Consider the following 22,374-nt stretch of genomic DNA (forward strand, 5'->3'; position numbering starts at 1 on the left):
TTCCCGGTTTCTCCGCACGTTCTGGAGCTGACGTTGCATCCTCCTTTCCGACAGAGGGCGCTGTGGACATGGCGGCATTTCCGGCCCGGCTAGCGCCAAACTCCCACTTCCGCTTCTTCTCGCGTGCCCGAAATCAAGTTCTGCGGGGAGCGAGGCAGAGACTTTCGGTTTTCCCTGCTTGGCAGCTGCCATGAAGCCGGTAAGAGTACGAGAGGGCTCGCTGCCGGGATAAATAGCGTGCTGGAAGTCCGCGGGAGAGGGGAGGCCGTGATAGTGGGGGACGTAGCCTGAGAGCCAAGTACTGTGCGCGAGTAGTAAAGCGCCCTGCTCGCTCGGCAGGAGCGCTGGACTTCCATTCCCAGAATCCCTAAAGGTTCTGCAGGCGCAAGGATTTATGGGAATGAGAGTCCAGCTCGCTTGGAGGGCACCTGGTTGGGGTAGAAGAAGAATACAGATGGGTTTGATGTTTGGCTTTTAAGCAGCGGGCGTCCACGTTGGATAGGAAGAGGTTTCCTAATGATGGCTGTGGGTTGTTTCTTTTTTCCTGGGGGGATGTAGAGAGAGGTGTGAATAAATAGGAATTCTGATGGAACCTGTGTGGGATGCATTTAAAAAATATAGGACTCCTTTTCTCCCTTTCATCAGTTAAAGTGACTTACTTCAAAGATATTAAATGGCTACTTCATTAAAAAGTAAAACAACCAACACTATGATAGCATGGGCAAAAAGATTTGGGTACACAATAGAATTAGATAAATGGCAGAAAATATGGGAAAGAAATTATAAATTAACAATATCGACAGCATATCAAGAAAACTTGTATAAAATGTTTTACAGTTGGCACTTGGCACCAGCAAAACTGGCAAAGATGTTTAAAGATAAATCAGCCAAATGCTGGAAGTGTCATCATGAACCTGGAACATATTACCATATGTGGTAGACATGCATAGAAGCTAAAAGATATTGGACAAGAATACACACATGGTTGGAAAAAATGATAAAGAAACATGTAGATTTGAAACCTGAATATTTTTACTAGGGATGGTACCTGAATGTTGTCGCAAAGAAGAAACATATTTAATTATACATATATTAACAGCAGCTAGGATTGTATTTGTGCAGAATTGGAAAAAATGCTAAAAATACCAGCAGAGGGAAAAGTGATTGAGAAAACATTTGAATGTGTAGAGATGAATAGATTAACACTGGAAATTAAAAAGAAGAAATGGAATATTATATGATATGGGACTTATTTTATAAAGGGTTAAAAAATAAAACAAGTTAAAATTGAGTAGATGAATATACAAAGTAATTAATTAAGATGGTTATAAAGATAATAAATATAAGAGGAAATGGTTTATGATTTGCAAAGAAAATGTGATTATTGTTATATGGGTTAAGACATATTAATTATGATTGTTAGCACAAGATATATGTACCCAGTAGACACACTGTATTAATGAAAGATGGAATTATTGTAACCATTAAAAAAAAGAAGTGGTTCCGGGTATCATTCATATTTATCCAATTCAAAATAACTATTAATAATCTCTATCACATTTATCCATTTTAAGTAGTCCTCATTACATTATTCAAACATACATTGGCAAAAAAATGTCAAACTCCTCATCTTTATCTCTGTCTTCTTGTTCGATCTAAACATTTCTCTATTGTACCTGAACAAATTTGAATAGATATCATTCGTATTAATGATCTCCCAGAATTCTTCAGGAAGCCATTCCCTCTGCTGGCTAGGGAATTCTGGGAGATGAAGTTCACCCATCTTAAAAGTTGCCACGGTTGACAAAACATTGCCATATGGTATTTGTTATACGGCCAGGGGATTTCATTTCATGCCAGCGCTGAAAAACTTGGGGGGGAATGCCCACAAGAATTGACTCAATATTTTAATTGTGAATGTAATAAAAGGGGATGATTTTTGTATGCAGGATGAATAACGTTAACTGCGGTTGATTCATTCAGTGTAATCTTAATTCGACAATCATATTTAGCCCAACCTGCATTTTGTCCCACTAACTTATAGAGTGCAACCTTTGACACTGCAAGACCAAAGGTACATCTCAGTTCAAGAGATTTTTAAATTCAAAGAGTTTAATAACCCCATGTCAATACTGTAAAGCAGTAAGTAAGTGTGTCAAACTCACGTTGTCATGGCAGCATGACATGATGTATCAGGACTCCCCCCCCCCCCCACCCCTCAATGTGTGGGCATTGACAGCCCTGCTATAAAACATTTTTGAAATAATGCTACACTGCAGAATCCTCTGTAGGAGTCAGCCTCCAAAACATACATTGAGTGTATGGATGGGCACAACAGGAAGTTGGGAAATGGATGTATAAAATTTGCCTTTTTCCTTCAATTTTTTTCCTTTTCACTTATAATGAATAATTGCATTGCTAACACACCCCCCCAATATACAATAATATGGCATTGTAAGTGTATATAAAAATATATAAGCTGCAGATTGGTTTAAAAGGCATACTAATTTGATTCTTATTTTCTCCAGAGGAGAAATAAAAAAAGAGTTCCAAGTTTTCGGAAGATATTGAAAACAAGTAAAATAAAACTTGAAAACAAATTAAAAAACAAGCAGTTCAAACAGGAAAGTGCTGTCAAGAAGTATCGTAAAGAACAAAGGAAACTCAGACAAGCTGTAAAAGATGCTGTATCTCGGAGGCCAGTGCCTTTGGAAGATCACAAAAAGCCTCCAAGTAAGAGGGGTGGATGTGTGTGTGTGTGTGTGTGAGAGAGAGAGAGAGAGAATATATAAGCTACAGAGGTCTTGTTCAATGTCATTACATGTAGTCCGCGACTTATGAACACAATTGAATCCCAAATGTACGTTGATGAGTGAGAAATTTGTTAAGTGAGTTTTGCCCCATTTTACAACTTTTCTTGCCACAGTTATGAAGTGAATCACTGCAGTTGTTAAATTAGTGACACGGTTGTTAAGTGAACCCCATTGGCTTTGCTTGTCAGAAGGTTGCATGACTCTGCAACACTGCAATGCTCATAAGTATGAAACAGTTTGCAAAAGCTTGTGAATTTTGATCCCATGATGATGGGGAGGCTGCAAAGGTTGTAACAGTGAAAAATGGTCGTGAGTCACTTTTTTCATGCCGTTGTAATTTGGAACTGTCACAAAATGAACTGCTGTAAGTTGAGGACTACCTGTATTTTATATTATTGACTCTAAGGATTGTTTAATAATCAGATTGTTGATTGACATAGGTGTGGGCTATTTGCAGGCCACTTTAATTTGCAAACAGAGACCAAATTAAAGTGGCCAACTCCCAGAATTCTTGTGGACTTCAACTCCCAGAATTCCTCAGCTGGCAAAGTTGGCTGAAGAATTTTGGGAGTTGAAGTCCCACAAGTCTTAAGGTGGCCTAGGTTGGAGACCCCTGATCTACAGAGAGACAACTTGAAGGACGTCTCTGTAGGTGACATAAAAACTTCTAGGGTTCAAATAACCAGCAAATATCCCACCCCTGCCCCAGAGGAGTTGTTCAGTTCAAACGGAAGAAGCTTCTTAAATGAGAAGCAACATGTTTTCAAGGAAAAAGACTTAAGAAAGTCCAGCTGCCTTTTGGAAAAGCATCTTTGGGACTACCATGACCTGGATGATTGAGGATCTTCATAGACATTTAGCCCACTCCTATCTTAATAGGATCTTAGTATAGATTATAAAAAAGAACGCCCAGCTAATCTAGAGGATAGTAGTTTGAAGAAAAACTATCTAAATCATAGTAAAATAAATCAAATTTAATTTTGCATGGGTCCTTTTGGCTTTATAGATATAACAGCATGCAAACAGAGACCAAACAGGAGTCTTATTGTTGAATTATTTGTTCATGTTCTCAGACAGGTATACAAATGGAAAATCAATACGTTTCCACTTATCTATAGCAGACTTATGTATGTATATTTCTGTGCCTCTGGTTTTTTTTCACTTGTCTCAACAGAGAGGATTGAAAAAGAAGAAGAAGAGGAAGAAGCACTCCCTCTAGATATGATGGATGAAGATGATCTGAAATTAATGGAAGAGTTGGCTCAAAAGGCATCTTTTATAACAAGGGACTTGTCTTCCAAGTGAGTGCTGGCAAAACCAAAACTTAATAGAAAACCTTTCAACACTTTCTTGTTTATCAAGCTTTCATTCTGCATTCACTGACGTTACCCAGGTCTAAAATATAACTAATGTTTTATGTGTTGATCTTTCAAATTTAGATCTCAAGGGTTAAGAGCTTGACTGTATTTTGCTTTTGTACAGTTAACGTCTGAAATAATGGAAATTATTAGAAAATAATTCAGTGAAGCATTAATTAAAATAACTGCATAGTCCTCATGAATAAATCACACAATTTGGCAAAGCCGTCACCGATGGGGCCCTTGGCCATTTTAATCTTTAATGGTAGCGGTACGTAGCTGGTCCTTCGTAGTGAGATTAATGACCCAAGTCGTTTGAATAGACAAAAATGATTCATATGCGAATTTCATTCCATAGTGAACCAGTTCATGCCAAGAAACGCAAGAATGAAAGTGTGATTGACAAATATGAGAAGATGCCAAGGCGCCTGGAGTCTGAACCTGAAAAGGAACTGATTCATCTGCTTCCAATCAAAGATAAGCATAGAATTATTCCACAGACCATGGAAAAGCCAGGTCAGATACACTTAGGATTGCCTCGCAAACCATCAATAAAAAAATGTGGAATCTTAGGGTGTTGTTTTTTTAAAGGGCATGATCTTTCTTGCAGTTATAAGTGTTGAAGAGGAAACAGAAGAGAAAGAAGTAGTAGTTGAAGAAAAGGAAGTGACAGAAGGTAATTAATGCTTGGAAAATAATAATTAGAACAGTTGAAGGTGGGTTGTTTTTTTTTCAAATGCCGTTAATATTACTGGGATGGTGGTATAAGCAGTTTAATTGGTATTTCTTGGGAAGGAAGCTAAACACACGTAGTCCTCGCTTGACTGTAATTGCAACCAGCAATTGTCTTCCAAACAACATGGTTATAAGATTTGTGACTGTGGATTTGAAATTAACTCTTTGCAGCAGAGTTAATTGAGCAAATCCTGCTAAGCACAATCATTGAGCAAATCCTGCTTAGCACAATCCCACTTGCAATGTCCTGCCAGCTTTCCCATTGACTTCAGTTGTTGGAAACTGGCAGTGAAGGTTACAAGTAGCAACCACATAGCGATGAGATCCTGTGCTCATAACAATTGCAAGCTAGTAGCCAAGCTCATGGATTGCAATCACGTAACCACGGGAACACTGTAATGAGTGCAACTACGAGAACCGGTTGTAAGTTTCCTTGTTCAGCACCATTGTAACTTCAAGCGATCACTGAACAAATTGTCATTCGGTGAGGACTACCTGTAGCTGGACTTTAGCCAAGCAATAGACTGCTGTTAAATTGCTCCACATGTCAGACCAGTTCTGATCAGAAAATAGATGCTCTTTTCAAAATGAGGCAGATATCTGAACCGTTGTTTGAAAGTAGATATGATGCAAAAAGTCCAACTGTCCCCTGTTGTGGTTCGCCGGCAGCAGGTGCAGACGGCTGAGATCTCAAAGAGCGAGGACTCGGATGAGGGGCCTGCGTGTGATTCAGGGATGGGGCCAGGACTATCAGAGAGTGGGGTGCTGCCTTCGGAGCTTATGGAGGCTGGCAGCAGTGATGCAGAGGACCCCGAGGAGCCTGTTCCCAGTGCGCGTGTGCGCAAGGTTGCTCAAAGGAAAGAGCAGCTGCAGCAGCACGGGTGACTTGGGAGTTAGGCTGCAAGGTGATGGCCCTTCCCATAAGGGATAAAAGCCAGCCCTCAGGTTGGGTTCTTTGCAGGAAGCAAAGAAGTTCTTTCACAAGTCCTGTCTATTCTGGTTTGTTTTTGGAGACTTTTGGTGTTGGACATTTTCCTTCAATTAATCTTGTGTTCTTGGTAGCCTTTCACAACCTTGAAAGGGCTTGTCATGCCCTTGTTGGAGTCTGACTGATGGGTAGATTGAGGAGATGACAGGGAGTGGGATGTGGCTCCGGTGGCTGTGGAAGAAACGGGGGAAGAGCACAGTCTGGTTGGGTATTCAGAGGAAGACCCAGGGCCATCCCTTCCTCATCCTAGGACACGCAAGGAGGAACAGAGAAGGGAGCAACGTGTCTTATGGGAGAGGAAAAGGCCCTGATTCCTTTCATTAGTTGCAGCTGGGAGAACAGGATATAAGTGGGACATTTTAAATAGCTTTTTGCTGGAAGCAAAGCGTGCTTTATCTTGGTCGAGGCTTATCTGGGTTTTGGCATCTTCCCAACTGTGGTTGCTGCGGTATCTTGTGGAAGTCTGCAATTTATCATCCTGGCCTGCCATCTTAATGACTCCAGTGTGGTTTGTGTTGGTTTTTTTTTATTTCTAATTATTTTTACTTTTGGTTCGGACTGCATTTACTCTCTTCATAGACTGTTTTTGGAAGAGTTTGATATCAAGCCAAGGATAATTGGACATTGGTGCCCAAGTTGGAGGCATTAAGGGGAATTTATTCTACTTTTGTGACTGTATTATTTTTGTGTCATGCCCCGAGTCATCACAAGGCTTGGTCTTATCTGGGACAATTAGTTTTAATGACTCTTTGCTGTGAATGAACAGAATTCCCAGAGACACATTAAAAAGATTTGCTTTTATATATACTTGGTGTTATTTGATTTGAACTAGGCTTGGGTCAGAATATCCCCCCAATATAAAGTTATAAGTTTACCTTTACTAGAAGCACTGAGCCTGGAGTGCATCTTTCTAGAAAATCATAAGATGGAAGCAGAGAGATCAAAAAAGTCTAACTAAAAATCCTTAGATTAACAGTTCAAAAACAGAATGTTTCTGTTGTGGCCCACCAGCAGCTGACAGAGCTGGCCGCAGAGTTGGACAGTAGTGAGGAGATTGGGGAGGAACTTGGGCCAGTCCTGGAGGCTGAGGAAGATCTGGAGGAGGCTCTGTAGAGCCTGGAGGCAGAGATGGGGCCAGGCCAGGCTGGCAGTTAGCAGCTGCCTTCGGGTTCAGACAGCAGTGACGCGGACCATTCAGCTTATGGAACCGGTTCCCAGCCTGCGCATGCACAGAACTAGCAGAAGACAAGAACAATTGAGAAAGCAGGGTCGACTCAGGAGTAAGACCACACCTCGGAGATAATTGGCCCCTCCCATAGGACATAAAAGAGGGGTGAACAGGACGTGAGCTTTAGCAGGAAGCAATTATTTCATTTGCTCAGAACACAAGCTTTGAAAAATCCTGTTTGACTCTGTGTCAAGTTTGGCTTTGCCCTGCGTCTGGCAATTAGCACTCTGGCCACATTCCAAGTGTGATAAGGTGGGTATTTATCAACATTCCCCTGAAAGACTGTATGTGAAGCCTTGTGAATGAAGGTAGTTCACAGCTGTGGAAATAAAAGAGATTTTGCTGGGATTAAGATTGTGTTCTGTGCTTTCTAAGGAAGCCTAGGTCAGAACAGTTTCTTCCAAATGCTGTCTTTGCCATTTCTGTTTCCACTCTGGCTCACTTGCATATGTTTTTTAAACAGTTGTTTTCTTTATCACCAGCCCTTGAAGACCCTTTATCTGGTCTTACTGTTGAAGAATTATTAGTCCATCGGAAGAAAAAGCTACAGGAGAAGAAGATGCAAATAGCTGCTTTAGCATCTGCAATTTTGTCTGATCCAGAAAATACTGTAAGTGACCCTGGTTTTGGAAATAAGTTAAAATAATGGACATCTCAAAGTTAAGGCAGAGAGATGTTTTGGGTTTAATGACTTGGCACAATCAGGTCTCCCAATGATTTACATTAAGCTTTCCATGCTGCCATCCTAAACTTTGTGGAAATTACCTTTTAGATAAAAGGTCAGTTTTCTTTCTCCAATTTTAAGATCTGTGGACTTTAATTCCTTTAAGAACTGTGGAATTATGGGAGTTGAAGTCCACTCATCTTAAAGTCCCAGGGTTGGACATCCCTGCTCAAACAGTATTCATGATCTTATTCTTGGTCACACTTGCACATTTTAAATTAATACTATTAATGTTGATTAACATTATTTAAAAATATTTGTAAATATTTTTAAAAAAATACTGTCTTCTTTTCCAAAAATAAAAAATGAAATATTTTTAGCTACCACTCAGAGATTTAAAAAAGCTTTATAGCAAGAAATTTAGAACTCAAGCAGAGTTGAAAGATTCTGGAAATTTTTAAGAGAGTAGATTGTATGACAAAAGATTATTCCTGGCTACTTGTCAGAAATTCCATCTGGAATATACTAAGGGAGGAGTAGGCATGAAGGTTTCGTTTTATTGTGGAAATATAATTACGGTCAACCACACAAGCATTGGAGTTCAGGGGTAGATATAAATTTACCTATCACACTATATCTGAAAGATTGAGTTGGCTAACATGAAAATGTCATGAAGTTAAAAATGAGATTCTGAAAATCACACCGTTGCTCAGTTCCAAGCCTCGTTTTTTTGTTCTGTTTGTTCTTTGTAAAAATTCCTTTCCAATTTGGAAAATGGATAAAATTTACACATGCTAATTTTTATGATACGGTGTATGTGAAAAGCAGCATTTTGGTGGGTCAAAGCTCAATATTGCTATAATTCTACCTAGGAGAGTTAACTGGAGCAGCAGTCCTAGTTCTTACCCTAATCTGGATTTTATCATTTCTATCCACTTCGGTCTGAAAAGCCAAAAATATCAGAGATGAAAAGAGTGGCAGCAAAAATATCTTGAAATGTTTTGGTTGGTAGAGTTGGTGATGGGATTCTGAAACTTAGCATAAAACTGGATTTCTTATTTTTAATAACAGCATACCTGAATATTTACACTTTAGCGTGTAGAGTGACGGTTATGTACTGAAAGGCATGTCATTTTTGAGCAGATAAAGAAACTGAAAGAGCTGCGTGCCATGTTGATGGAACAAGATCCCAACGTGGCTGTGATCGTGCGAAAATTGGTGATGATTTCTTTGATGGAGCTCTTCAAAGATATTACCCCATCCTACAAAATCAGGCCTTTGACCGAAAGAGAGAAAAACACAAAGGTGAGGAGGTTATACAATGACGGGGCCTTAATATTAAAACTGGGAAGGTTTAAAAAATGCTTTGGGGAGAAAACGTCAAGATTCAGTTAGGAGTTTGCAGTTTGGATTTTAACAGTCATTTGAATAATTTTATCTTGATCTTGGCATCATCACTCATCCCTGCCGATTTATTGAAAGAAAATCAACTTAAGTGTTTGTCAAATATCAAATTTGCAAAGATTGCATAGTGTCCTGGTGAATAAGAATCTGGAGTGCTACAGATAGTCCTTGACTTATGACCACAATTGAGCCCTAAAATGTCTGTTGTTAAGGGAGACATTCATTACGTGAGTTTTGCCCCATTGTATGACCTTTCCTGCCACAGTTGTTAAGTGAACCACTGCAGTTAAATTAGTAACATGGTTGTTAAGTGAATCTGGCTTTCCCATTGACTTTGCTTGTCAGAAGATCGTAGGAGGTGATCCCATGACCTTGGGACAGGACAATGGTCATAAGTATGAACCATTGTCCAGTGTCTAATTTTGATCACATAATCACGGGGATGCTACAAAGGCCTTAAGTGTGAAAAAATGGTCATAAGTCACTTTTTTTAGTGCCATTGTTACTTCAAACAGTCAGTAAACAAAACTGCTGTAAGTCGAAGAGTACCTACACTTATTGATGAAAATGGAATTTAAATTAAATCCTGATTTTTTTAGCATTTGCCCCATGGGTTACCTCCTTGACTTAGAAATCCTATTGTAGGATGCTCTTGCAATAAATGGATTTAAGCTCATTGGAACTTTTAAAGTTGTACAGGGTGTGAGAAAAAGGGAATCTAGTTGCTAAGTTTCAGAGAGCTCTTCAGCATAGAATTCTGTATTTTTAATACCAATGCTTTATATTTGGCATAGTTCCAGTGAAATAAATGCTTGTCTGAAATCTTGCACATTAATCCTTTCAGATTTGTGCATTACACTACGTAGAATACTGCTGAGTAATGTTTTTTTTAATGTAAATGATTGAGAAATAAAATGGATACATGGCAAAATATTTTTTACAACATTTTCTTTTTATCTGCAGGTTAAAAAAGAAACTCAGAAATTGAGAGAATTTGAAGAAGGCCTCGTGAGCCAATACAAGTTTTATTTAGAAAATCTGGAACAATGTATAAAAGGTATAACCTGCAGGATGGTTCAAGATACAAATAAATGTTTTTTTTTTTTTTTTTTACAGAATGTCTAGTTAGGAAGCATACCAATTCTTATAAAAGATTAGTCTTACTAAGGCCAGTAAATAAATATGTCAAATTATATTTGAATGAGTCTTCTCTTCAGTACAGTACTGGGTATTCCATCACAGAGGAGGAAAACCCTTTCAGTAAATTGTAAAGCATCATATTTAATATTTAATCTAATTTTAGAATTATTATCTGTGTTTTTTCCGGATTCTTTTCCATTTTTAGTCTGACTTCTTTTTCTCCATTTCAAGTCTTATGGGAAAAGAGAGGTTTTTTTTCCTCAGAAGAATGTAATAATAACCTACAGGTCAATTTACATTCAAGATTTAAATCTGCTTTGCATTTCTGATACCTGTGAAGAAAATTAAAAAAAAATGAGTAAAATATGCACTAGGTTGAGGAATGGCCACGCCTTTGATCTTAAGTTGATGGAAATTAGATATAAGAACAAAAATATTCTTACCCGTACATGAAGAGCCACAGTCCTTTTCCGACCTTTTGGTGTGTTCTGTTAGCAACTACAATTGTAATTGGAAGCTTGGTTAACAAAGTGGTCACTAAGTGAAACATCACAATTTTACAATCTTACTTCAGCGTTTCTCCACTTTACAAGCCTGTGAGGGTCATAACTGCAATGACTGGTCACAAAATAACTTTTTCGTTGTAACTGTGAAGGATCACCAAGAAAAGGCATTCATTAATAGTTGGTAGCTTCAGGTCTTTGCTAAGACTTTACTAAAGTCAGTAGTGGGATTTGTCAAAATCAGTAGTACAATAAGACTGTCGGCAAAGGTCTTGTGTTTGCGTGTATATATGTACACAGACTGAGGAGAGGCTTCAAAGTAGTTACACCAACTGTTCAAGAGGATGTAGCTGCTTTAATGCTCAGAGGAGAAATAAATTTGCGAAGCACTTCTTTTCATTTGTGTAGCCCTAATTTTTCTCAATTTCCCACTGTGCCTATGTATATTTGGTAGTGTTAGAAAGGAGCAATAGCAATAGCACTTATATGCCACTTCACAGTGCTTTACAGCCCTCTCTAAGCTGTTTACAGAGTCAGCATATTGCCCCCAACAATCTGGGTCTTCATTTTACTCACCTCAGAAGGATGGAAGGCTGAGCCAACCTTGAGCCTGATTAGATTTGAACTGCCAAATTGCAGTCAGCTGGCAGTCAGCAGAAGTAGCCTGCAGTACTGCACTCTAACCACTGCACCAACATCGCACCATTATTTATGCTTAAATAATAATTATAATAATAAGGGGCGTGCATAAGTGCACCATCGTGGCTCCTGTCCCTGTCCTATTGTCCCCATTTATTCGTACCTATTTCCTGTATTCTTACTCATGTTTATACTTATACCTATTATCTTGTAAGCGATTGACAAATCAAATAAAAAATAAAAAACTTACTCAGTTGAAAGAACTCAAATTTTTATTTTGAGCAAATTTTTGAAGATTAATAATTTTAACAGAGCAAACCGCAGTCTTTTCAATATTCCAGTTAGATCCTCTCAGGAGAATTATCATCCAGTGATGCAGTTCAGTGCCCAGTTTTCAGGCATTCTTCCCCTCTGCATTACAAACTATTCCATTCAGGTTTTGAAATCGAACTATTAATAACAAAGGAATCTGGAAATACTGAAGCTTTGCGTAACATTTCCTTTAGATTGGAAGCAAAGGAAGCTGAAGAAAAGCAACGTGATTTCAGTGAAGGCGTACAAAGGCCTGGCCGAGATTGCCGTGAAGTGCCTTTGTGAGCTCCTGGTAGCCCTGCCTCACTTCAACTTCCACAATAACATCATTGCACTGGTTGTACCGCTTATGAACGATGATTCAAAAAAGGTAGGCCTTCCAGTACTGCCTGCTGGGCTTAATTTTATACTAAACATGTTGATTTCCAAAAGGAATCCTCTAAACTGGGATTTCTAAACCTTGCAGATTTCTGAACCGTGTTGTGATGCGATAAAAAGCCTCTTCAAGCAAGATAAGTTAGGTGTTGCTTCACTTGGTGTGGTGAAGGTCATTTCTGGCCTGGTGAAAAGTCGGAATTATGACGTGAGACCTGAGGTGAGTTTGTTGGTATGTTCGTTTGTTTTTGAGAAAGCATTGAAGATGGATTCTCCTGTTTCTATTGAAATGGCATCAAATCTTCTTCAATTCAATGCTCCATTTGAAGGATTGGATATATTTATTTCTGTTCTTCATGAACGACTGGCAAGAATGACATCTGACAACCTCTGTCTCACAGGTGTCCAACCTTGATAACTTTAATACTTTTGGACTTCAACTCCCAGAATTCCTCACCCAACGTTCCTTGCCAGTAGTTCATGCTGGCTGGAGAATTCTGGGAGTTGAAGTCCACAAGTATTAAAGGTGTCAAGATTGGACACCCTTGCTCTGTCTAGAGAGAAATTGTTTTAATTTCTCATATATATAAAAATATAAATATAAATATCTTAACTCCACAATTTGGACCAGAATTTTGGTCGCCAGGTGATGCAGTCATTAAGCAAGTCATCATGTGACTAGATTCAACTTCACAACCATTGTTTACTGTGGTCATTAAGCAAATCATATGGTCATTAAGTGAATCAGATAGTAGTTAATCTGGCTTCTCCCATTCTAACTTGGCTTGTCAGAAGCCAACTGAGGTTCCAAATCACGTGATTGCTAGATGATGTGTCTATCTATAAATGTGAGGTAGTTGCCAAGTGCCCAAATTAAAATCATATGAACATGGGAGTAGTGTAATCATAACTTTGAGGACAGGTCATAAGTCACTTTTTTTTTGACACTGTCATAACTTTGAACCATTATTAAACAAGTATTTGTAAGTGAAGGACTTCCTGTACACTTTCAGTGAAAAAAATAAATGCACGCGGATTATATTTAGGTTTTAATGGTGCTACTTCATCTAAGAATTAAAGAAGTGGAAGTAAAAAAAGATGCAGAAGACATTACGCCAAAGAAAAAAATCATGACCTACAAAGACAAAAGGAAAAATTTATCCAGGATGCAAAGAAAGGTACTTTATTTATTTTTTGCTACAATGAGCAAAATGTGAAATAGAATTCGGAACTAATAATACAGTATGTCCTGGATTCAGAGCCAAGTTCCATTGGGTATCAAGGGAACAGTGGCTGATTGAGAAGACTCGGTATGTTTACATGTACCAAAATTCATTGAAACTTGTTTTGGATCTGATGATATTGTTGGCTAAATATATAAAATGCAGAGAACCCAATCATTGGTAGTTCAGCCTTGCACGTTTTATTAACATTACTCTGCCCCCTATTTCCCCCCACAAAATATTCAGAATGTAAGCAGAAAATGCACAGAGAGAGAGGGGGAGGGAGAAAGAAAAGAAAGGAAGGAAGGAAGGAGAAAGAAAAAAAGAAAGACAGAAGGAATGAATGAACCAATGAGGGTCTTAGATATAGATACATTCATCCAGTCACCTCTGACACAGAGCCTGATGACAGCCATAGGGTTCCTGCCTACCTGACTGGTGTGTGTGTGTGTGTATGTGTGTGTGTATGCGTAGGTGGCAGGGGGCGGGGAGAAAAACCAACAGGCAAAGTAGAGGAGACCCCTTATTCTCTCCCAGCCAAGTGTTGGCTGACTTGGTCATGGAGGAATTCAGTGTTGTTATGAATAAATCAGGGGAAAATGCCAGTGCCAATTGGAAGTTCAGGGATTCAAAACCATTTGTGTCCCAATTGCCAGATCTGGTTAGCTTCTAAATCATTTGTTCCTTTTCAGTGGAAGAAAGCAGAAGAAAAACTGGAGCGAGAACTGTTGGAAGCCGAAGCCTCCGAAAATACAGAGAAAAAATTGAAACTGGTATCTATTTTTTTCCATATATTTTATATTTTCTGGGGGTCCTTTTATGTTGCACATGAAGTAGGACTGGATTATGCAACGTATTTCTTCCAGATTCTGTTCCCACTCAAGTAAAAGTGGGGGCCATGAACAAAGACTTAAAACCTGATATTATACAAATAGTCCTTCCTTAATGACCACAATTGGGGCCAGCAACTCTATCACTAAGCATCCTGGTCACTAAGTAGAAAATCGTGTGATCATGACAGGTTTACCACATCACTTCCCATCACTTCTCATTAATGGCTACAATTGTGGCCCTCACATGACCACAATTTGCTGTTTTACTTCTGCATTTTCTGTTAATTCTGCTTTTTGGAAGCCAGTTGCAAAATGCCTGAATGGTGATTACATGACCGTTGGGCCCTGCAATGGTGATAAATGTGAAAACTGCTCACAAAACTGTTTAATCGTCTCTAAATGAAGTAGTCGGTAAGCGACTATAGTCATGGGTTCATCTCTCATTGCGCCATTGGTATTCTTCAGAAGTTTAGCAAATCCAAGAATACAGTAATAGATTGTTACTTATGTTTGAGCTAGTAAATAGCTTTTTGTTTACTAATGTGATTACATTAATAGAGGTTGTGTCATAGCTACAGTTGCTGTTAACTCAGAATGGTATAAAGCTGTAATGTTTCTGGCTGCCAAAATTATATTTAGACAGTTTATTGAAAAGCCATGAATGTTTAATGGTGGTTTAGGTTTATTAGCTTCTAAAGTGTTGCATGAAGAAGAAAAAAAATGATTAAAATGAAATCATTCAGGTTCGTGTATCGTTTTATGCCTTTTTACTATAGCATACAGAAACGTTGAATATCGTATTTTTGACTTACTTCCGAATCTTGAAAAAAGCCCAGAAATCTCCTCTTGTGCCTGCTGTGCTGGAAGGCCTTGCAAAGTAAGTATTTCAGAATAATTTTGAGATTTCTTAAAAAAGAAAAAGAAGAGAAACCCAAGAACTACATGCTAAGGTCTCTGCTTACATGATAAATATATGAGCAATTGTTTACAACATTCTTCAAAATTAAATACCATGATATAAAAAGCGACATTTGAAATATTTAGTTGACTAACAGTTCTGTATCTGCTTTATGTTTTTTCGTTGTTATCAATATGCATTTTGGGATTTCCGAAATTCCTCCTAGTAAGTGAAATGAAGCCTTGTTCCTTGCTATGTGCATTTATTTAGGAATTAAAACAATGCTACCAGAACAAGACTAAGGGGCAATCTTAAGCTATGACCTCTCCAAAATAAAATGCCAAAAGAAACAAACAACATAGAGTTTTATGGATGAATCCTGTGTAAATTCAAGTTTCTTTCATTTAGATTTGCCCATCTCATAAATTTGGAATTTTTTGATGATCTTCTGATGGTTCTCCATTCCCTTATTGTGTCTGGGGTAAGTTTACTGCTTTCTGATTAAACGAGGCCCCTTGTTCTGTGTCAGAAGTAAGGAATCTGCAATTTGCTGCTTGTCATGGCCTGTTTTGGCCCATGTTTGCTTTATAAGGCTCCATCCTCAGATTTCCCCCTTTTCCCACTAGGCCCCAGCATTAGGAAAATAAAAACGGTGTTCAGAGCGGGAATTTTCTCTCCTCTCGCTTTTTCTTTTATTCATTGTTTCATCATAGAGAATAAAAACAACAGAACAATGAAAGCAACAGTAAAATTAAACAAAGCAAAAACATACATTCAACCCCAACAACAATAACAAAAAAGAAAAAAAAATAGTGTACAAAAAAGGAAGAAAAAGTGGTCAGTTGGATTTTATATTTAACATGTAAGGATCCACCCTTGCTGAGGGCTGAAAAAAAGAAAAGAAAAAGCAATAACATCCTCCCCTTTTACAAGCCAACAGGTTGAGCTAAACATACTAATCTAAGATTAGGGGTTTTCTCTCCTCTCAACTCGGGGTGTGTGGAAATGGTGCATAGATCAGCCCTGGGATGGATTGGGAATAGACGTAGAGAAATATTGTGTTCTTATGGATGGACAAAACCAGTTACATAAATGGGAATGGACAAGAAATGCCTGAAGTTTGGCGTTAAGAGCCCCTCACTCCACCCCTCTTGTGGTCACAGAGCCTTGGAGTCTATGCCCTTACAATTCACCTTTGACCTTTTTAGGTGTTAAGCCACAGAGAGAGCCTGCACTGTATCCTCTCAGCGTTTCACATTTTGTCTGGGCAAGGTAAATGATTTGATTTGATATTGCGTCAGGTTTGGCATTGTACAATCAGCTTGAAGGGATGCAATTCCATAGTTCAGGCAGAGAAATTAGAGAGTTGTTCATTTTGCATCAAAACTCTCCTCAAGAGAGTTTGTTGAAGACAGCAAGGAGACTTCTTTCGTCTGGAACTAAGCTAGGATCACTGATTTTGTTGCCTGGTTTTTGTTCCTGTGGGGTTTTTTCCCCCCTATCTGCTTTTACATTTGTAACTAAAACAAAATAGCAGCAGTTTGACCAATTTCCAATAGGCATTTAGAGGTACTCCTCCGTTAATACTACCGTAATTGGGACAGGCAACTCTGTTGTTAAGTGACACGGTTGTAAACCAACATGTCACATAACTTTGCCAACTTACGACAACAGTTCAGATTGTGGTTAAGCAAATCACACACAATCATTAAGCGCATCACATCATGTCACCGCAACTTGCAACTTCCTGCCAGTTTCCCCACTGATCCTGTTGGAAGCCTGCAGTAAAGATGTCAAATGGCCTGCACATGATTGTCGTAATTGTGTACCAATTTGCCAAGTACCCAAATTTCGATCACATGACTATGGGGACACTGTGATAGCCATAATCACAGGGACCCGTCATAAGCTCCCCTCATTCATTGCCGTCATAACTCCAAATAGTTTAGTGGCCAGTAAATGATTACTACCTGTATATCAAAAAGAAGTTATTAATTCTCATGGAAGGTAAGGCTTTTAATCTTAGCAATGGAGAATCCAAATGCATTGCTGGATTTTCAGATATAGAAACCTACTTAACTGGTTTTCTTTTCCATAGGTGATGTCCTTAACATTGACCCCTTGAAGTTCTACACTCATCTTTACAAGACCTTATTTAAAATACATGCAGGTAATTCCTGATATCGATGTATTGAATATTTAACATATAATATTATCTGAATATATAGCAATGGATGTTTTATAACTGCCCAGATTTGTTTCACTGATTGTCCTCTTAATATTTAAAGCTGTTTGGGGACACCAAAGTTTGAATGACATCTGCCCCCTTTTACAGCAGATGGCTTGGGTATCTCAATAGCTTTGAGACACTATTGCAGCTCATCAACAAAGAGACTAAATCTCAGTGTAAATCCACATTGGATTCTATAGAGCCTCATCTACAGAGCCAGGTGATCCTTAACTGATTAAAAAGAGGGTAGTAGAACTGTAGTTTTTCAACTTTGGGGGCTGTTACTGGGGGTTTCGTTTTGTGTTCAAGGAGCTACAAATGAAGATGCAGCAATAGTGTTGCAGTGTCTGGATATAATGCTCGCCAAGCGTAGAAAACAGGTGACGCAGCAGAGGGTGCTTGCTTTCATTAAGCGTCTTACCACCATGGCGCTCCAGGTCCTTCCGAACTCCAGTATTGGAATCTTGGCAACCAACAGAACATTAATGCATGTAAGTTGATAATAGCCAGGCTGATATCTCAAAGGTTATGGAGTGCATAGTGCTGTTGCATCCACTTTTTTGTCATGAGACACAATCTCATTATTAGGAGCCATGGGGGCGCAGCATTTAGAATGCAGTATTGCAGGCTGACTCTGTCCACTGCCAGGAGTTCGATCCTGACTGGCTCAAGGTTGACTCAGCCTTCCATCCTTCCAAGATCGGTAAAATGAGGACCCAGATTGTTGGGGGCAATATGATGACTCTAAACTGCTTAGAGAGGGCTGTAAAGCACTATGAAAATTGTACATAACTCTTAAGTGCTATTGCTGTTGTGTTGTTCTCCCAGCTTCACTATGTCTTCAGATTTTCTTAATCCTCTGAACTATGTTTATACCTTAAGTATTAATTATATCTAATTCAAATGTGTAGAGAAAATACACTCATTGGATCACTCTCTTATTCAAGGAAGCAGGCCATATCATCCCAGTGAAGACAGTATATATTTATTTTGTTTAGTTATTTATTAATCAAATTTATATAGCCATCCATGTTACCAAAAGGCAAAATACATTATCAGTTATAAACCGAGTCTGGTATATTTTAATAGCTGCAGTTGATAGATGGTGGTTCTGCTTTAAATTGTTCTTGTAATTTCATGTGTTCTTATTTGTTGCATCTTCATAGGTGCACAATGTTTTGTATTGATAAGCTATAAATAAATAACCCTGCAATGTACAAAATAATCCAAAGCTACTTTAGTCTTTATGAGGTAGAAGAACCTATTTCAATAGCTAACATACTATAGACCAGGAGTATCCAATCTGGACAACTTTTAGAGCTGCGGACTTCAACTCCCAGAATTCATGGCTGGCTGGGGAATTCTGGGAGTTGAAGTCCAGAAGTCTTAAAGTTACCAAGGTTGTATAGTCTTGCTGTGGACCATATGTACAATAGAGATTCTGTATGAAGAATTAAGTGCTCACTTGGGGGAGAAATTGCTTTATTCTTTCAGATAAAAAATGGCATCTTGTAATTTGTGTGTGTGAGAGAGACTCTTTTTCCTCCCAACAAACTTCATTACAGATTTTCCCAAAGACGGACCTTCTTTTAGACAATGAATCTCAGGGGAGTGGAATTTACCTGCCTGAACTGGATCAGCCAGAATACTGTAATGCTCAGAACTCGGCCCTCTGGGAGTTGCATTCCCTCTTGGTGAGAACTACAGAGGCTTCCATTTTGTAGCTTTCTTCTCGATTTCTACTGTAGTAATCCTGTTTTCTTTCCTTCTGAAGAGTTTATTATTTCCTCCTGAGCTAAAACCTCTAGGCATGAGTTTAGGAATTTTATGTACTATTTTCAACCTGTAATATGAGTACTCATCTAATAATGGTGGTTTTTTTAGTTTTCGTAATCCTGATTAACTCACAGACATGTTTACTCCACCCCACCATTTTTTAAAAAAAATTAAAACTGGTTGCTTTGTTATTTTTCAATGATTGCCTGTTTTTATCTTGGCCAAGTAATATATTTAGGTTGAACAGTGGTTTAAGATTACCTAGCCTTATTGTTTTAATCAATTGCTTTTAACAGTTAAATAATGTTTATGATGAACTCTTCAGAGAAATGAATCGGGGTTAAGTGCATTGATACAGGAAAATGTCAGAAAATGTCTCATTCTGCTGTGGCTTCTCCTGTTTTTTCAGAGACACTATCATCCAGTTGTTCAGAAATTTGCAGCTCATCTCTTGGCAGGAGCTCCAGCTGAAGGATCAGAAGCTCTTGGCCATGACCTTGGCCGGAGGTGAGGGAACATTCTGTGCAGTGGCCACAAACAAGCCAGCATCACTTTTATCATCAAATTACATTCAGTGGGATACTATCTCTAGTCCTGCAGGCTTTATGTGGCTGTTGTGACCAGTGGCTGGTCATGAAAAGATGTTTTCTATATTAATTTCAAGAAGAAAATAATATTCATTGTTACCCTTAGTGGGAAATAAAAGATTTTCAGAAATTACCTTATGTCCCCGGAATTGTACTTCTGCAGTATCCTAACGCCAAACATGCCTTCTGATTTAAGTCTAGCTCTATAGATTTCTGGCCTAGATTCTGTCATTATTACGGCCTGTTATTGCTTTGCTTTTTCAAAACTTGTTTGAATTTTAAGATAATGTTTGGAAATAACGGAACTTAAAATATTGCTATGTATCATAGGTCGCCCAGTGAACTTTTTGAGGCCTACAGTATGAAAGATATGACTTTTGATCCTTCTATTCCCTTAGTTGCACGTAGGAAAAAGGTACTTCTTCAAAAATTTGTTTCTTAAAATATGGAACATTGCCGTAAGATTTATAACTCTTTACTTTCACATTTTTATGATTGTATGCTTTTTTGTTTCAGGGTAAATTTTTACAAGACGATTTATTTCTGAGTGAGGACGTGACTAAATTGGTTAAATTTCATCTTGAAAAGCCCGGTTTACAAGTACCCCTGGATTTTGCTGAAGACATAAAGATATTTCCAGCAACGTAACTACATTGCAAGCTAATTCGACCTGTTTGAAAATACCAGACCTGTAAAAAAGTGACTTTGTTCCATTGAACCATAACTTTTTGGAATGCAGAAACATGATAGAAGAGTGTTTTTGTAATTCCTACAATATTTGAGATAAATTCTTTAAAAATTCAGAAATGATGACTTCACACTGATGGCTAAAGTTTAGAATTTCTAATTTATTCAAACTTGCAATTGTAAAAACCAATTGTACAGTATTCTCAGGGCAAAATAATGCCTTTTTCCATAACTGTATAAACATGGTTGATTCCTATAATTTTTTAATTATAAATACAGAACTTTCTTTTTCAAAAAAATGATTCTGGACTAGTTTGTTCTAACTCATAATTTGAGTGGTGTAAGCAGAACTTGAACAGATGTTTAAAAACAAAAATGTAGAGTTTTCCATTTGTACACACTGTATTCATTTTTTTCCATCATTACATTCATTTAGATAGATGCATATCATCTGTTAAGAAAAAATATCTATGAAATATTATCTGGCCAAGGACTTGATTTGGCAGAAGGCGTAGTCAAACATAGTATTCATGTGTCAGGATACACTGACAGGATTAAAAGCACATTTTGGATAACCTCAGAATAGACACCATACCTTCAGGGCAGGTATCTAGGGTGACTTTGAGCATAAGGCTTAAGTTCTGCTTCCACCCCATGCTTAACTGATGAAGTGAAGAAGTGATGAAGGAAGGTGGTATGCTGTGGAAACATCAAAAAAAGGTGACTTGATCCAGCCAATTAACTCTCACAGATATAAATATAATCCCAAGTAACCAACCTTGCATAAACAAAAACTCAGTTCACCAGACACGTTGACGAACACCTAAAGCCAGTTAGGTGCCGCATTAGGCATACCTAATCCCAAAGTAAAAATATTGGAGAGCAGCTAAAAAGACTTGTTATTATTTCGAAAAAATGGCAGAGTCTTTGCATCCACTGAATATACCTGCCAGTGTCTGACTGCGAAGAATTAAATCATCCCCTTAGAGATTGTTTGCAGACCTGTTTCCTCTAAGCACTTAAACATTAAAAAAAAAGAAAATATGAAAAAAAACACCTTAGTTAGGTTCCGCATGTTGTTAGAGACTGAAACAATCCCATGCATTGCCCAAAGCAAACAAAATATAATCCGTGATGAGAAATAACAGCCGTGGTTTCCAAAAATGAAAACATTTCCCCAGATACCTCCAGAGTATGCCAATGCTTGCCAAGCTTACTTCAAACGTTGCTTTAGCCACTCTCTTAAGAGCATTCAGTGGGCGCATCAAAGCACCTGCTCCCTATTAATCTGGGAAAAACGTTCCCCAAGCCGCCTCTCCATGCCTTGCAGAGGTCAAAAGTCATCCACTGAGCTTCCATGCCAGAGGCTCTATCTGGTTTTGCATTTCAGTCCTACACGTTTTAACCCAGGAGTTCTGAAAAGAAATGCATAATTGATCCCTCCTTCCAAATAAGGAATGTAGAGAGTCACGCAAGGAATAGATCCATGGCTTCCTATTGTAAAACATGTAACTTTTCTCATATAGGTAGTCCTCGAGTTACAACCATCATTGAGCCCAAAATTTGTGCTGCAACATTAAGTGAAACATTAAGTGAATTTTGCCCCATTTTATGACTTTTCTTGCCACCGTTAAGTGAATCATTGCATTTGTTAAATTAGTCACATGGTTGTTCAGTGAATCTGGATTCCCTATTGACTTTGCTTGTCTGAAGCTGATCACATGACTCCAGGACAATGCAACCGGCATAAATATGAACCAGTTGCCAAGCGTCTGAATTTTGATCATGTGACCATGGGGATGCTCCAATGGTTGTAAGTGTGAAAAACGGTCATAAGTTGTTTTAGGTGCTAAAACAATCATTTTAAGGATCAAAACAAGTGAAAATGTAGTCATTATATGATTGCACAATTGTAGGTTGATTTGAAAAAGGCAAATTGGAAAAAATCTCATGCAACAATATATCTAGCTGGCCCTCCATA

General features: G+C 38.3%; 1 protein-coding gene across 1 annotated transcript; it reads left to right on the plus strand.

The window, feature by feature from the left end:
* The first annotated feature begins 98 nt into the window (after positions 1-98).
* NOC3L (NOC3 like DNA replication regulator) lies at positions 99-21,270 on the plus strand. The gene is made up of 21 exons (XM_026670770.2): positions 99-199; positions 2,529-2,733; positions 3,988-4,114; positions 4,530-4,687; positions 4,782-4,847; positions 7,605-7,732; positions 8,930-9,091; positions 10,154-10,247; positions 11,979-12,154; positions 12,251-12,379; positions 13,206-13,337; positions 14,075-14,155; positions 14,992-15,092; positions 15,522-15,594; positions 16,322-16,385; positions 17,212-17,283; positions 17,653-17,834; positions 18,909-19,037; positions 19,529-19,626; positions 20,037-20,121; positions 20,223-21,270. Exons 1-21 carry the CDS (start codon positions 191-193, stop codon positions 20,352-20,354), a joined length of 2,403 nt encoding a protein of 800 aa, XP_026526555.2. The 5' UTR covers positions 99-190; the 3' UTR covers positions 20,355-21,270.
* The last annotated feature ends 1,104 nt before the right edge of the window (positions 21,271-22,374 follow it).

Source organism: Notechis scutatus, chromosome 4 (genome assembly GCF_049901735.1).
Source record: "Notechis scutatus isolate UNSWTSFEM ecotype Mainland chromosome 4, rNotScu1.2, whole genome shotgun sequence".
Taxonomy (NCBI): Eukaryota; Metazoa; Chordata; class Lepidosauria; order Squamata; family Elapidae; genus Notechis; species Notechis scutatus.

What these genes read in the sequence shown, in the direction of transcription:
- NOC3L (XM_026670770.2), top strand. An exon ending in AGATCACAAAAAGCCTCCAA is followed by an intron (nt 2,734 to 3,987) that starts GTAAGAGGGGTG and finishes TTGTCTCAACAG; the next exon opens with AGAGGATTGAAAAAGAAGAA. An exon ending in ACAAGGGACTTGTCTTCCAA is followed by an intron (nt 4,115 to 4,529) that starts GTGAGTGCTGGC and finishes TTCATTCCATAG; the next exon opens with TGAACCAGTTCATGCCAAGA.